Source organism: Bactrocera oleae, chromosome 6 (genome assembly GCF_042242935.1).
Source record: "Bactrocera oleae isolate idBacOlea1 chromosome 6, idBacOlea1, whole genome shotgun sequence".
In the NCBI taxonomy this organism is placed as follows: domain Eukaryota; kingdom Metazoa; phylum Arthropoda; class Insecta; order Diptera; family Tephritidae; genus Bactrocera; species Bactrocera oleae.
The window spans coordinates 43,913,430-43,931,463 of NC_091540.1; the positions used below are offsets into that span (position 1 = coordinate 43,913,430).

Consider the following 18,034-nt stretch of genomic DNA (forward strand, 5'->3'; position numbering starts at 1 on the left):
TACTTGCATCATGATGATGATGTTTTATAGCAACGTGAATAGAAAATTTTAATTTTTCTCAAAGCAATGGAATTCAAAATTGTGCTATTGTCAATTTAGTGTCATAAAATTATACATGATGAACATTACGCATAAGCCAGTAAATATACAGGGAGGGTATTACAGGGAAACAGTACAAGTAAAAATTTACTTACGGTGTAATGTACGAGGTGTGTTAAAAAAATAACGGGAATTTTAAGAAAAATGTTTTTTCATTAGACTACATTAATGTTGTCGCCCACAAAATAGTTCACATTGAATAACGCTCAAACTAGATTTTGGATAACCTTTAGCTCTTTCAGAGATTTTCATATAGATTGCAAAACGAGAGTCCTTTAAGTTGCTCTTTATTTTTGAAAATAGGAAAAAGTCACACGGCCCATATCTGGCGAATGAGAAGGCTGGGGTACAATATTGTTTTTGGCCAAGAATTTACGAACAAGAACGAACAAGAACGAAGTATGAGCTTTTAACAAACGAAAATCGCCAAGCTCATAAAAATACGTCTAACCATAGCGACTGTTAAAGACGAAGTAAGTAATGAATACACCTGAAAATAGTATCGTACTTAAGGGGCATGAATATCAATATAATAAAAAAATTTGACAATTTAACCAAAAATCTTAATTCAACAGTAATTTCATATTTTTAACACTAAATACCGGATTGAAAAACTAAAAACCATAGAAGTGACTGAGTGAGAGTGAAATGAGATTTGAAAAGATATCTTAAGATACAACACGCCTTTACCATCTTCTGCCTACGTCGAAAGACAAGAAATTTACCCAAACATAATAAATTAAACTATTAAGAGTATTTTGAACAAAGAATACATAAGCAAATTAAAAAACAATATTAAATTTAATATGAAATGTCTTGAAATACCTGTTGTTATTATAAAAACTTAGCTTATTGTAGCTTAGCACGGTATGCCTTTTTTCAATATTTACTTTTAATTATAGTTTTTCAGTCAGTAAGTCTCCTTGACATCTATTTATTCTAGCGTTTTACTAGAAAATATATTTTTAAGACTTTAAAAAAAAAAATTTTATTTAAAAAATATTTTTTCTATTTTTATTTCTCATTTAGAGAGTAAAAATTAAATTTACAAACTTTAATACCGACTCTAAGATAAAAAATGAGCCTCTAATTCTTAATACCAACAATTTTAATAAAAAAACATTCTCTATTGTTGTTTGAGGCGATTAACTTGTGATCATATATTAACTAAACTAGATGGAAAATGATATGCCTTGAAATTTAACAATATCAATGAATATCAGATAAAAGGATATCAGTAAAGAGTAAGAGCTCTCTTAAAGTGGAATAAATATAAAATTTTATCAGCCGAAGTAATCTAACATTTACTGGCCTTTTCGGTTTCTAGTTTTATAATGAAATACTTTGCAAATACTCTTTTTTTTGTATTCTTAATCTCTTTAACTAGTATGCGATTGTAAACAATAAAAATACCAACAAATGCGCACACAAACCCACTGAAATCTGTGTAGTGGAATAAGAATAAATTTTATTTACTAAGAGTATGCCAAACATTTGTCTCTTTCTATTAACGCAGCGCTTAAGTTCAAAAGTCAAACAAATAATTAGTTGAATATCGCGCAACAACAACAAAAGTGTGTGACAACGAGCACGCACGACACGCAGTTCGCTGTTCGCAAACAACATATGTGCATGCGGTTGTAAATATGTTTGCCACACAAACAAGCCTACAAAGCTGTACTTCCACAGAATCTGATACTATGGAATTGAGAGCGGCAACCGGCAGCGGCTTAAGAAGTTAGAGCGCTAAGGTAACGAAAAGGAAAAGAGTTATTGTTGTTGCTGTTAAATTGATATGGGGATCAGATTATCTTAAAAAGTGTGTGTTAGAGACTGTTTGCATTACGGTTTATTTGTGTGATTTTAGCGTGTCTGGTTGGCTGTGAATGCTCTTCAATGTTAAGAAGAGCCTTTGGTTTATATTTTTTTACATAATTTTCTTTTCTTTTTTTTGGTTTAAATTTTGTGCTGTTTACCCTTGTATGTTAACCCTTTTTATTTGTTTACTTCTTTTAAATTTTTATTTGAGTATAATTTGTTTACATTATGTAAATAAGCACAGACACGGATTATTTTATATACCTGAGCATATATGGAGGGTGCGTGTAATGTTGTTTCGGTAAACTAATTAATATTAATTAATAATAACATGCTTCGTCTGCTTGAACGCGCATAGAATTTAAGTAAAATTTAGGAGGGTGGAGGTATAAGGTAGAGAAGAAAAACTCAAAATAAATGAGAATACAAAACTTTTTAATAAAACAATTTAAGGATGATGAAAGAGGTAGACCTAAACAACTCTCAACAAATTTAGAAATAAGCATTTTAACAATATTTTTTTTTTGTTGAACTTTCTAATTAATTGTGGAATATAATATGAGATGAAGCCACAATAGAAAATCAAATGTTACTTTTATCGCCTTCTAACTGTCGTCATTTAAAGTAAATATAGAGTGAATATGCAAGTAATAGTGAAATTTAAACCCTATTTGTAAAAAACAAAAATTCAGCATTTACGCAAATATCACATAAACACAACAAGTCCGATGAATTCAGCTTTGTTTCCCAATTTGTTTTGAACAATTAAATTATCACTAAAAACAGTAATACTTGGAAATAATTTAGGCGTAATTTAGACTTACTTCGTTGAAAGAAAATTTTAAGTACATTTATTAAAAAAAGTTAATATAAATTCTAAGCTGATCTTCTAGATATATTTGTCACATCTCTCTTGAACTTTTTCAGATAGAAAATTATTCGCACTAATTTATTTTTTCAGCACAGATTCAAATACTTGTAAATTTAAAAAAATACGTTAAAAAGTTTTATGAAAGTTATTAAATTCCTTAACATGAAAAATTTGAAATTAGCAAAAAGTATATTTTCGTCAATAATAAAATAGTTTTTATAAATTATTTATTAAAAAATATAAGCAAAAATATATTCTTTAACTATTTATTCAAAATTCAATTTTTTTCAATCTTGAAAGTTAAAATAATATTATTTTAAAATTTTAGTATATAAAGCGCCAAAAATATTAAAATACAATTTCAATTAATTTTTTCATTATATTAATAAATTCCATTTTCGATTTAGATTTTCGAAATTTTTGTTCAATATATTATAGCGAAGATTTTTAACATACTGTGAGATATCGGTTTTCACTTTTATTGTCAACTTAAAAAAAACCAAACAAATACCATTAAACTAAAAAAAAATTAAAAGGTGTTACAAATCAACTAAACTTTTTATTTCAATTTAATAAATATAAAAGAGCAAGTACAAATTTATTAGCAAAATTAAACCTTGACCCTTATTAAATCTTCACTTAGCAAACTTATTTAGCCTTTCCTTTGTCAGATAACTTTTGTGTGGTAGCCACACAAATATTTACGATAATGTAGCTTAAGGAGTCTTTTCCACTTGCGATTTTAAATAAATCGATTTTTAATTTTGCATTTATTTCTAATGTACATTAAATTAAAATTTTTTCCAAAAACTGGAAGTTAATCTGGTAAATTGGTTTTGAGCTACATGTGAGCGTATTTGTACAGTTGTAACAGTTTTTAATTGAGTAATCGGCTCTCAAAACCTTAAACGCGTTTCAGAGTCGATGATGAAAATTTCTCCAAAATGTATGGACCATTAGACTTGAAACACAGCCTTCTCTGATATAATTGTCAAGTAATTAATTTCGATTTTTTAAGCCACTCTAAAATCTAATTTTTACACAACCTGATTTTTTTTAATCAAAAATCTAAATTTCTTATTAATAATTTTAAATAGAAATTATTTCCTCACCGCCAATCAACTTTTTTTTAAGGTCCTCTTGAAGATGGAATACGGAATCAATGGTAACCGGAATTTTGTGAAATGAATCACCGTTTATTAAAGTTTATTAAACTCTTTAAATGTTTTTATTTTACATAGCCTTTCCATTTTGAAGCTTCTAACTCTGAATTATTTCGAATTATTGTACAATAATAAGGCGCGAGTAAATGCCTCAGAAATACCTTTATCATATTAGTTTTCTTAAGTCGACTAAAAGTACTCTAACAAATTGGCGCATGTATACCTGCAGATAATTTTCAAACTATACAAGTTTTTATATTTATTTATAAACTGACTTTTTGTTGCCAATTGCAATTATTTTATATAACACCACTCTTTAGCTATTTTCTCACATAAGCAACTTTTTCATACTTCCACAGTTATACAAACACAAAGAGTCATAAAATCAAATAAAGTAATATCGGATATTAGATTTACAAAAATGCATTAAAATTTTATAGCCCAACATGAACAATGTACCGGTCAAATCGCACACTACCCCCAACTCCCTGTAACTGCTCGCCTAGCCAAGCATTCCAGCACATGAAAGAGCAATCACAGTAATTTACATACTTAAACTACAAATTAAATGCAAATTTCGTGTATGTGCTGCATTGTACAACTGCCGCCAATGAGTGACTACACTAATTAAAATGCAATAACAAATATTTACAAAGGCAAACGAATTGCAAAAAACACTATAGCAAACAATGAATTGCGGCACTAAAGCTTCATCGCTATGCCGTTAGCTGATCGCGTGCTTATTAAGAGATACTTGCAGGGAACATATGCAGCGCATATAGCTTTCCAGCTACTATTGCATATTTTAAGGCGTAATAGTAAACACTTGTGCTCTTTTATTATGACTGCATATTTCTAGGCGCATAAAGCTATTATGCTTTAAAAATATACTTTCAAACGTTACCGGCACAGCACGACATTTTGTTTTGTTTACCATAATTCTTTTTTACAATCCATACTTCGAAATGTATTGAAAAAATATGTTTTATAATATATTTATTTATGCGCTTAATTAGCGGCAGGCACGCCACACGCACGCCACGCTTTCACCGCAACACTTTCGACTTAGCACGCTGCATATGTATGCAGTCTTGTATGTATGTATGTGTAGTTATTTAATTGTATAAATTTAAATAAATATGAAGGTGTGTGCTGGCATGTAGCACAGTGAGTCGTCAACTTGGTTCGCTTGGTCAACACTTTCGCTGGGTTTTGTTACTCATACGCCCTGCTGCACACATTTGCATGCCAATATGTGCAAATATTTGCAAGCGCACGCGGACAATGTATACAATTTGTACAACAATTTCATATACACATATGTACATATGCAAAGATATTTACATAAGTGTGTTGTTATGCGCTGTTAAGGACACACAGTATTATGATTTTTTTCGTTTTAGTTGTAAAGTCGAGCGGTAAAGGTTTAAAGGTTGTGAAGCAATTCAAGTTTTGTTGAGTTTGGAGCATTTATATCTGCTGCTTTATTTTTTTTTTAATTGTTATTTATATTTATTAATTTTTTTTAAATAATTTTTTAAAACTTTTTTAATTTTTTTTTATTTATTTATTATTTTAATTTTTTTTTTTGTTTGTAAGTTCGTAAATTTAAATGTTTTTAATAAAATGTCTCATTTGCTTTACTTTATTTACTTTAGTTGCTTACAATTTGCCTTTTTATGTCACTTCACTTTACTTGGCTGGTGTTGTTGTTTACTGACAGCATATATATTGTGTTGACTTTAATGCTTGACTGACGCTTACTTACGTTTCATACACGCATACATGCACATTATTTGTATGCACACTTGTAAAACGTTGGCTGCAGCTACTGCGACGCCTACTGCACACATAAAAATGCAGTTGTTGTTATTCTTGTTGTTGGCTTGGACATTGATGCGACACCTCGGCCGCTTGAATGCATAATTGAACAAGCATTTTTCATGCCACAAATGCGCTTGTGCTTATAATATTAATATTACCGTTGTTTTTGTTGTTGCAATTGCATTTTTAAGTGGCTTTGGCATTTTTGTTGCGCGCACTAGTGTTTACTTTCTTAATGCTTAATTAATTAATGAAAATTGTGCGGTGTTATTTATAAGTAATTACGAGCGCATTGAATCGCATTGGTTATGCAGCGCTTAAGCTATTACAGGTATTTTATTTATAATTAATGGGTGTCTGCGCGCCGCTTATACACTATTATGGCATATAAGTATGTGTGTATATGCACGTGTAACTTAATTGCGCGCAGTTGCCGCTTACTCACTTAAGTGCGTTCACAGCTATATAATTTTTTAGTGGTAATTTTGCGAATAATTGCATAGTAAAACAGCAAAACGGAAAATATCTGATTCCTTTGACTCCGGCCGGCTCTCATACAAACTCACATTAAGTGTACATGGAGTTGGTCGCTGGCGGCAGGCAGTTGAGCAGTCGTGCCGCCAGGCAGGTGGCAGCCAATTTGTCTGTTTGCGCTATCGTTAATTTTCCAGCGCAATGATTTTTAAGCTCATTTCGATTACTTAATTGCACACGTTCGCGACGTTTCATGCGTTTTTCGATTTCTTTCACGTTTTTCTCCGCACACTTATTGCTATTATTGCTGTTGGTATGTCGTATTCTTGATACGCGGCGAACTTAGTTCAAGGCGTACATTTGTACTGTCTACTTAATCGACCGGTTTTCACGAACGTTTACGCTTAAATGCTGCAATGCCGAACTTTGCGCGTAAATTTAAAACTTTTTCCGAAAATTTTATACAATTTTCTTGACGCTGTATGTTGGCGTACAATATGCCTGTAAAGAAAGGCGCGCGATTGTACTTGTACTCGGACACGAATATATGCGTGTATGTGTGTGTATGGCAGATAGAGTAGAGTAGTCGTTACGTGCATGCAGGTGTGTGCGTGTGTTGGGAAGTCAATAAAAATCCACTTAAATGCTTAAGCAACACCCCATATGTGGAAAGCAGACAAAATCATGGCAACAACAACAGTAGTAGTAATACTTGCACATTTCTTTCGATTTATTTTTTTCATCTTCTATTCTTTTCATAAATTTTTTTTTTGCTACGAAGCAACAATCATAATTATAATATTTTGTACAACACACAGCAGCCACTTGCCACCAAACACTTCAGCAACATCCAAGTGGCTTCAGAACCAAAATATTGCACAGCGCACACCCATAGGCACACTTGAAGACGCACACACACTACAACTACAATGACAATATTTCGCCTTTACCATTGCTACGTGTGTGTACACATATGCATACACGTAAACGCACACAACAAAAACAAAAAGCGAGAACAACAAATCTCGTAACACACAATAGCCAATGGCTGAGGGAATCCGTGTTTCGGGCGAATCGCAACGCAGCTCAACGCAACACTCGAACACTTGACGCAATGACGACGTTAGCCTCCCGTTTAGCACATCTTAACCGGTTGCAGCACCTAACACGACTGAGGTAAACGCACTTGAGGCGCATAACTTTTTAAAAAACTCAACAGTACACGCAAACACACACAAGCACACGCGAACACATATACATGGAAACACGAATGCAAGCACTCGTATTTAAAGCTCAGTTCAGCAAATAGAATTAACACGAGCGCTCAGCAAAAGTGGCAAACCGAACAGCGGTACGAGCCTGCGAGCGCGTCCCGAGTGCCAGTAAAGACTCTAATAGGCGCTTACCTCACACACATACATGTGGGGTTGCTTGATGGCCGATTGTGTTGCTCGTTTGCACACCAAGCAGAGCGACGCTCTTAAAAATGTCTGTGAGCCAGGTAGAAAATATACTCCTACCGGCTTGTAAACGTAGCCTGACAGTGAGAAACCTGAGAGTCCTTTCAGAAAATTCACACTGCCGATGCAATAATAAATGTATGCAAAGGAATTTCCAATTCGCTCATTCAGCGCGGCATTCAGCAAATATTATTTGGACAATCACCAAAAGAGTGTCCTAGGTCTCAACGAAGAGTGGACAAAGTAAAAATGTCTGAGTTCAACACTTTCACTTGCGCGAGAAGCAAAATTCACTCAGTGCTCCAGAATAGCGGAAAACGCTCTTCGCGCCATCTGTCGCCAGCAACGTTAACGTAGAGTAGTGGTGAAATGGCTTACAATTGGTATGCAGAACAACTCACCTCGCTTCGTAACAACCCCTATATTTGCACACAATGTGTTGGAAGTCGTTTTTCACTCAAACTCTACTCTTGCTCACTCTCTCTCACTCAACTTGCTACCCCGTTATTTTCTATGAAACTAAGTAATTTTCATTGTACCCATTAAGGCTTTTTTGTCGCTGCTGTTGCTATGGGCAAATAGCTTTGCTTCAGAGCTCGGAAACGCCGATGGTGAAAAGCTAAAAGCGGAGATGATGTAACTTTCCACCCTCTCAACATTGTAGGTGGTTTAGAAACGCATATTAAAGGTTTTGGAGCAATTTTTTTTTATTATTACTAATGTACACTTTAAATATTTGCAAATAACCAACTGAGAAAAAAATTAATTACAAATACGCGCCTACAAGGTCCACAACATTATACAAGCAAAATCAAATTAATAAATTACTCCTTAAGTAAAAAAATTAATCAAAAATGTCGATAGTAAAAATAAATTATCAGAATCTCGATAGTTATGTTCAATTTATTCGGAATAGTCAAGCCCTCAGGATCATGGATAAAATGATCCGAAACTCTTTGATTCGAGAGAGCGCTGTCAAAGTCCACATTTCTTATGACATTTGACAGTGGTGCCACTAGGGAAAGAAATAAGTTTTGAGATTTTTTAATGTATTTCTTGGGTATTTCGGTTTCCATTTTACAGAAAAAAGTACATTATTAAAATTAGTTTAACAAGCTAGATATCTAAATTAGATTTTCTACATTAACTTCTAAAACTAAATTTAACACAATATTTTAATATTTCAAAACACTTACAAGTTTTAAATAAGCTAAACATGAACATTACTTAGTTTTTATACACTCAATAAATATATATGTTTCGATAATTTATACGGAAGTCAAAGTTTACATAACATTTGCTGGGAATTCTAACCAAAATATGTATTGTATATACGTTGGCAATTGGTACTGCTAAGCAAAACAATACTCTGCGACAAAATTCCCGCTCTTTCTTAAAAACAAAACTATATTAAATCTCTTTAAATAAATATTAGAAATATACGTAAAAGTCACAAAAAAATCTGATCTCACAAATTACCCACTCATTTCGCAATTTATTTCTGCGGGATTCTTAGTGGTAGTTCATTGTTTTGCTTTCACCTGTTCAATAGCGTGGTTTTTTTGGCAGCACTGAAAGCTCACGAGCTCTCTCAGAAGGCAAAGAGAGGAGTTTCGGATCATTTTATCTATGCTCAGGATCGCTTTCAAAAATGTAGAAGCTCGTAGGTAGCCATAATAAATTGCTTTCGAAGAATGTAAGGTAGATTTGAGTTTGGATAACACGAAAACAGAGTAAGTAAATAGGTAAATTAGTTCATTGTCAAAATTAAATCACGCAGATACAATAAGTTTTTTTTTTTTTTTAAACGAGGCAAATGAACTTCAGAGTATTAATCAGTAAAAGTTGAATCCAATTTGATGGAATCAGATTATAGGAGAGCTAAAGTGTAGAAACAGAAGTCGTACAAAGTTTGAAGGATTGGTGGATTCCACGAACTGAGACTGACCCTGAGGGGCACCATAAAGGAAGATAATTGTGTACATGGATGTGGATGGATGTGGATGGAGTGGATGACGTGAAGTTAAAAACATAAAATTAATAGTTTTCGTTTTCCCGGAAATATTTCTGTGAGTCAATGGAACTTAAATTTCTTTCTTAATCTGATTTATCTGCATTCACAAAAGGCGAACTCAGCTTCAATCGTGGAATTGAATCCAGACGCACTTTTAAAACAAAGCGTTTCGAGAAAATCAGGAAACATAAAAATTTTAAATTTAAAAATTTTAAAACAAATTTCAGGAAATTTTCTCCCAAAAAGCAATGCTGTTGGAGCCTGCAATAACATATTTTTTTCCAAATTCTACCTTCACATGTTGCCTTTCTTGAGTTGGAACAGAGTGTTGAGTATTAATTCGACTTTTGGTGATCACAAATATAAATGAGGACAGTGCTTCCCCTAAGCGGATATTTACACTTTACTTAGAAAAATATGCAATACCGATATTTTATTGATTTTTTATGCTAAAACACTAATAAACGTTGCCTTAAAGAAAAGATATCGAACAAACTTAAGAGAGTAGCAATATAATACCTTCCACCGAAAAAATAAAACAATGTAATTCACGAGTTTGAATTTGTGTAGAATAAGAAAAGAATTACATTAAATTTTGCGTATAAAAAATCACTTACTGTTGGCATGCAAACAATTTTGATGGAAAATTATTCAATACCATACTCACATTTTAAGTATAAAACAACGATACGCAAAACTTAGAAATATATGTTCTCATATACTATATCTATGAGTATTTATTTAGTTATTTTGCAAAGATATTAAATTGAATGTTTGTGTTGAAATAATGCCTGTAAATTACTTTAAAATTCACTATATTTAAAAGAGAACACATTTCAAATCGCTGCTTCCGCCCAAATGAGCATCCAGTACACTAACTGTACATTTCATTATGATAAAATTAAAAATTGCAATAAAGATAGCAACACAATTTACAAAAAACTGTATATGGGCACTCAGCCATAAAGCTAAGTGCCGCTATCAAATCATTATAATATACATTGCGCTTAATCACTGAACTTCAATGAAATAATTTGAAGGTAAAAATATAAATTCGTAAAAAAGAAGTCCGCCATGCGTACTTTCCCAAAAAGGCGTATTTGCGAATAAAAACGAAAAAATATAACAACAAATCGTATCCAAAATCACTTACCTCGAAATGCCCAGTTAATTTTGGGCCCGCTTGCGCCAAGTACAAAGTTGAGGCCGAATCGAAGACCAACTCCTGTGGTTCCCGCACCACCGTTGTCGTCGTATTTAATTCGCAATCGTAGTAGAAGAGCACCTTTTCCCTGAGTACCTGAAATGAAAGTGTCGTCCACTCTTTGCCCCTGTATGGCAACTGGTAGCTGACTAATTTACGGCTAACGGAGCTCTGATCTGACTGTGTGTAGAGCAGTGAAACATTCCAAAAATTCTTGCTGACCGTCGACAAGTGTAAACCCAACTGTACCACAGACTCGAAGGAGTTTATCACACTAAAGAGATAACCACCCTTCGGGCTGTTCGGCAGAAATTTGACTAGTATGGCGAATTCGTAAAGTCTCTCCGGCAGCAGGACGCGATATGATGTTTTAACATCGGATGTGGGTAAGAATTTGTACGAGGGGAAACCGTCGTCGGCCTCCTCGTATTCGATGCCCTGCGACTGTGCGTTGATCATGTCGGTTAGTGAATATTCGCCGAAGGCATCTGTGTGTGTGTTTGCGAGTGCGAGCGCAAAAAAGAGAAGAAAATAAAAGCAATTAAATATTGATAAAAAAACGGTACTTTTTTGACATCGAAGAAAAATTGCATTACATTTCAATTGTGTGTTGCAAAAATTATGTAGTTTACATTTTACAACAACAATAAAGCGTATTGATTGTAACGCATTTATTTCGTGGCAGTCAATAAAAAGTTTGCTGTGTAAAAACTCTGTGTTTTTCTCGCTATTATATTGCAATGTATGCGCGTCGGTTTGCAAGAATCGTTTGTTTAATTTGCAATTCTGCGCATTTTACAGTTACAATAGTTCGTGTTGATTTTTTATTTAAATTTAAGGATATTTTACAAACAGTTTTCCATATTTTTACAAATTTTTATTTTATTCACATTGCGAAGTATATTGATTGCAAGAAACACAAATATGCTAGTGCAAATGAAATGAAACGCCAAAAATTATGCTACGCTTTTGAATGCATGGCTAGAGAACGGCACAGTGGTGGCGCGCCACATTAGCTTATTGTACTATTGAAAAAGTTGCCTGGAAGGGAAATTTAGGAGATGATATAATTTGACTAAATGCCTTAAGTCGCGGATTATAATTTATTAAAGACGGGTGCTTGAGGTAGAAGCCATATTATTTTCAAAAAATCTGATGGAACATCTGAAGATTTAGGCTCTTTATCTTGATGTTGATTATACCACGCCTGTGATCCTTGTAATTACCTAAAGCCAAAAGGTGAAGATTAAAGCATTTTTGTTCGGTTACTATTTCGGGTTGCCGAATATTATAAAAATTTGACAGTACGTTTCGTTAGTCCGCCGCAATCAGGTACTCTGTCAAAATAAGGTTTATGCAAAAATGTCAACTCTAATGTTCCAAAATAATCTTTCAACATATTAAAAATGATTTGGAATTCAAAGTGTCAACAGAAAGAAAAGTAGTACAATCATCTATTATTGGATTTTTTATAGTTCTTTCTCCTCTGAGAAGGCTCAATAATATAAACAAATGAATCCCGTTGGGGTAATGAAAGCTAAGAAATCCAAACGATCTTTTTACAAAGCCAATCAGTGCAGTATAACAACAGATAAAGATTGCAGGTCTCCTTTTTGCAGCCAAGCCTCATTTGATCTAAGTAAGAAAAATCAACCCTCTGGAAGCCGATAACCCTGAATGTGATTGTAATATTTAGAAATCCTACGGCAGAGAAAATTTCGTACAGGCTTTTGAGCATTGGATTAATTTTATGGTGGAAGATAATCGTATGTTACAGAAAAAGCTGTGTGCCCAACGAAACGCCAATAAAATTAAAACGTAGTATGCAACTAGGCATTTATAATTACAAACGGTAATTATGTTGAAGTGCAACTCGCAAAATTTTTTTTAAATTTCGACTTGCTAAAAATGTTGCTAGCTCTTGAAATACTTGAGGTGCAGTTAAAAAAATCGAACGAAAATATAATTTTAAGTTGCGTCATAAATATTTATTTATTTCGTATCTTTCAACATACTTTTTGTTCACAATTACTCGCAAATGTAGGCAAAGTTTAATGCTGAATAGAGTGCCTACCGAAAGCCAATTAAAACAAAATATAGCCCACAGTTAGGCGTTTCAATTTGGAAGCCGTAATTAGAGATTTCGCAACATTTTCTTAAATTTGAAAAAATACAATACACTATGAACCTAGACTTTATGCGATAAACTCACCTTTAATAGACTGTCCTTGAAGGCCATCGAGACTCGAAGCTGCCGGCAATGGTCCACAAGAAAGAAATATCGCTAGCAGGAGTAACATTTTCAAACCAATACTGTCGCGCGTATGTCCTTGGTGCACAGCGAGCTTACTGTTGTTGTTTTGTTGCATGTTGCGGCTGCAAAAGTAAACGAGAGCAATTGAAAATACCATTTTGTTATTGTCATAAATTGCACCAGCAAAAATTGATATAAAATTGGCAATAAAAATGACGTTGAAACAATCAAATACATCGTCGGACTAAATAATTCCGCATATGTGTGTGTGTGCGTGCATAAAAACTGCAAAGTAATACTAAATCTTTTGAAACTGTATGCAAGAGTTTGTGCATAAAAAGCGCTCAAACGAGCATAGATTGATTGCCACAAAGGATGCAAGCGCACAAAACAACACAAATACAATAACAAATACATGCAAAAAGGCCAACAAGTGAGAGGAACGTATACATGTGTGTGTGTGTGTCGTTGCTTCAGTGTTATTGTATAACTGTAGTAGGAGCACAATTAATTGTCCATAACGCATGTGGCATATAAAGTACAAGACCACAATTGAGTGTAGCAGGCACAACACTACAATGTGCAACACAATATCAAACAACAACAAAAATATCAACCGGCTCCCACACTACAAATTTGAAGTGTAAATTTTCAGCCCAGTCAATTGCTTTCCTTCTCTTCTCCGCTACCACTTTCGCTGTCCTCATACATTTACGGTTAGCAGGCATTTGAAGTAAAACTAAACCCATTTAGTCGCTTCGGATTTAGATTTGGGGAATACAGTCAGACTATCGCTCACCGCTCACCGCTCACACCACCACCACACCGCATGCACCGAGTTGCGGTTATGTTGCACTAGCCTGTAGTAGACTGTACGTTTGCGGTGTTGCAAATTGACTTGAGCGTTTTGGCACACCCCAAAATATGTACCCCCACATATGCATATGCATGTATGTATGTATGCCGGTATTTACATTCAATTGCACACACAATTGGTTGGCGTTTGTTGTTATTGTTGTTGGTGTTTGGCTGGCAGTTGGTGGTCAGTTAGTTGTTATTTGAAACTGGTCCGCGTTGTAACTCAAGTCACAGACAATTTATGCCAGACACATATGTGAGTATATCAGTGAATGGGTGAGTGTGTATATGTCGCAGCCAAAAACATTTGTAATTACAATAACAACGATGCAATTGATTTGTAGCATTCGAAACCACAAATATGACCAACAGCAAATGGCTTTTCGGGCTGCTACTTGAATTTCGTCTACAGCTCTTAAGGGTTTACCTACCGGGTGGGCAAGGACTAGACAGGTTTAGCAATTGACTTTACAAAAATTCAATACTAATACATTCACGTTGTTATAAAGGACGAAAGTGGGTATGAGTTTACACTAGAAAGTAACGGTATTCTATTGTTATGATAAATTACATAATGAATACTTTGTATAAGAGATGTGATTTAAAAATCAAAGCACAGAGAATGATCAAACGTAAAACTTACTCAAATTGAGCTTGACCACTATCAACTGATTCAATTCGTCTGTGAGTATTTGGTAAGAGAGAAAATACAGTCGTGTTCAAGCAATTGCACTGTGTGGCCGCTGAGCCAAAATATATAGACTTGTGAGCTCTTGGCTGGGTCAAAACAACGTTTCGCGATCACTGGACCTTGTAATGTTCTCATTAAAGGTATATGCGAAAGGTCGAGTCCACAAATAAATATTCTTTCACCTCATCCTTGGTCTCACGCAGTAGTATGAACGAATTGATTCACCAAAAAGCTCTTACGTAAAATGCAGCTTAGCGCTTTGCCTTTTCACTTCCGAAACTGTTATAAAATCGATTGAAAAAATAGTCTAAGTAAAATTTCCTGGTCAGTACAGCCCTTAGATCTTCGTGCTGAAACTGACGAAGAATCTTTTCACGACAAGTGACAAAGAAGAGATTCAAAGTTGCTTAGAAGCGCCATCTAGCGCAAACTTTGGCGTACATTAAAATCAGTAATGATTTTTTTAGACAAGCAATTTTTTTAGCAAAGCAGGAGTGCATTATTTGATCGAATCAACTATATCCTCCTGTAAAAATCATATTTTTAGAAAGTCATCAACTTGAAATACATATTTACAGAAAGCCACATATATATCTATTCATACCCTGAGCAGGGTATATAAGTTTTGGGACACGTTTTGTAATAACCAGAAGCAAACGTCAAATAACCTATAAAATATATAATATATAGAAATCATCAGCGCGACGAGCTGAGTCGATTTAGCTATTTCGCAAATAAGTTCATCAGTTTTCGAGATATCGATCTGAAATTTTGCACACGTATTTTTCTTCTCAAGAAGCCACTCATTTGTCGGCATCGTCAATATCGGATTGCTATAGCATATAGCTGCCATATAAACTGATCGACCAAAGACAAGATATTGTATAGAGAAACTTTTGTATTTGAGAAGAAATCTTCACGAAATTTGACACTGATTATTGTCCAAGGCACAATTTAAACTTTGTCTATCGGTAGACATACCAGAAACACATTTTCGTTGTGTAATTTAATTTTAAATACTATAGCACAAATCCAAAATGTTAGGTACAGAATAAATTAAACCATCTCTTTACGATCAATAGATAAATTTGAAGGTTGTGTTTATTTAAATACACGAAAAGTTATTTCGAAGAACTACTGGCACACTTAAATAATTATAGAATAACAGGGAGTCTAGATATGCGGCGTTTTCGTTCTTTGACATGTACTGATGCCCCTTAGAACACTTTAAGAATGTGTTCAAAGGAAAAGGTGAATTTTTGAGTTGTTTTTTATTCATAAATGTCTTAATTTTCCTCGTCAAAGAAATACCTCTGGGATACAATACGCTTTTGACAACGCTTTTTCCAATTCTCGAAGCACTTCTGAAATGCGATTTTCGGTATGGCCAAATTCATCAATGCCTTCCTTTCATTGGTTTCTTCAGTTTTGAGAATAGGAAAAAGTCGCAAAGAGCAAATTTTGGTGAAATTAAAAATATAGCAATTTCGGAACAAACTTCGCTGCCACACGTTTCATGCCCAAAACATGCGATAAAACTTTATGGCATGAGCCAATTGATATGCCAACATCCTCTGCAACTTCTCTAAAAGTGATTCAACGATTTTCAAAAACAATTTTTTTTCACTGTATTTTCTTTGCTTGTTGGCGTGGTCGCACCTTCAGTATGCTCATCGTCATCACTATCTTCTCGGTCTTCTGTAAAGCGCTTTTACCACTTATAAACACTTTTTTGAGACAAAGTGGACTCACCGAATGCCTTGGAGTACTTTGTTCCATTTTGAACGCATAAGGCAATACATATTATTTTATCCATTCCTTTCAGAAGTGAAAAATCGAAGAGCATACAAAAACGTGACTAACATTTTCTGTTGTCAAAAACAAACTCTTAATCGAAATTGGCTTTTATTGAAGGCACATGATAAACATGTGCGTCCGAAAACAAAATATAATAAATACAATATATAATATAAATTCACCTCTTCCATTGAACACACCTCGTATGAAATGATTACGATACAACAATTTATATATATGAATTTAAAAAACAGAGATATGTAGATCTACTATTTATTTTTATGTCTTTATATCTGGTGTAATATTTTGATAAAAAAAATTTTTTAATTACCAAAAAATAATTAAAAAACTGCAAGCAAGCGCATCATGTCAGACCACACGAACACAGTACTTTAGCATTTTGACATTTGTTTACATTTACGAGTACAGCCAATATGTCTGTCCGCAGCACCCATTGACAGACTATTGCATTGATGTGAAATTTCAATTTTGATGCTAATGACAGTGACGTTGATGTGACGTGCGGTTTAGGATGTCAATACATGCGCGCCTGCACACCGCAACATGCAAAGCAAAAGCACCTGCAAACATATACACAGACATTTGCACAAACACACACACACACTGGCGAGCAGTTGCAACTTGTTGGCCAAACAAACTGTTCCAAATTTTCCGCCAGCACTTCAGTGCGCTCCATCGATGTCACTCAGTGTGCAGCTGACTTGACTGCATATGTACATGTATGTTTGTGTGTGTGCTCATGTCATATTGACGTTAATTTACTGCCACTATTAGTACAATGTAATGGCGACATAAATTAAAAATGCCACTCGATGTAATTGTCCGAGAGTGGTTTGTGCAAACGAAATTCAGCAAACAACATACACATACACATACGAATACGCATACTAGCGCAAGTTGTCAAACGTAACTTCAATATGGCATACGGACCTTGTATTGATGTTATTGTCATTGTTGCATTTGTTGTTGTTGCACATAATCCCTTGATGAGCTGCCAACATGGTCGTACTCGTTTGCCTCCACCTTTGGTTCAACAACTTTGGTTGAGTTGGTTTGGCGATTTGGCTCGGAATTGACATTTGTAGGTAAACAAATACACATACATGCATACTCGTATGCATTTTTATGCTTATCATTTCCTTTTGCACATCCTACGTTGGACCAAAATTCGTCAAATTAGCTGAAATTTTATTTCACACACACATATATACAACGCTCATCTGCTGTGTGTTAAGCCTAGTTAGCGAAAATGAAAAATCCATCTTTTTTTACGTCAGCTGGTTAAAATTTGTTTTGAGTGAACTGCGAAATAATGCAAATAAAGAGAAGGTAGAAGGGATGTCAATTCATAGTGAGAATTACGAAACATTTTACCTAATTTTTGGATCACATATTAACCTACATATATAGCAGGCTGAACTCTTCAGCTTCATTGTCGTGGTAAAAAAAGACTTCTAATTTCAATATTAATTAAATTAATTAAATT

General features: G+C 34.1%; 1 protein-coding gene across 16 annotated transcripts in view; it reads right to left on the minus strand.

The window, feature by feature from the left end:
- Mp (collagen XV/XVIII-type protein multiplexin) overlaps positions 1-18,034 on the minus strand; it is a 416,774-nt gene that overhangs the window by 312,154 nt on the left and 86,586 nt on the right. For 15 of the 16 annotated variants that reach the window (XM_070110958.1, XM_036372454.2, XM_036372464.2 and 12 more), the window contains exons 5-6: positions 13,140-13,303; positions 10,877-11,415 (exon numbers count right to left, since the gene is read on the minus strand). In XM_070110958.1, the coding sequence (XP_069967059.1) occupies positions 10,877-11,415; positions 13,140-13,303 (703 nt within the window). Of the gene's footprint in view, positions 1-5,719; positions 7,406-10,876; positions 11,416-13,139; positions 13,304-18,034 lie in introns of those variants that run through there. The other variant, XM_036372470.2, reaches the window with a different exon arrangement.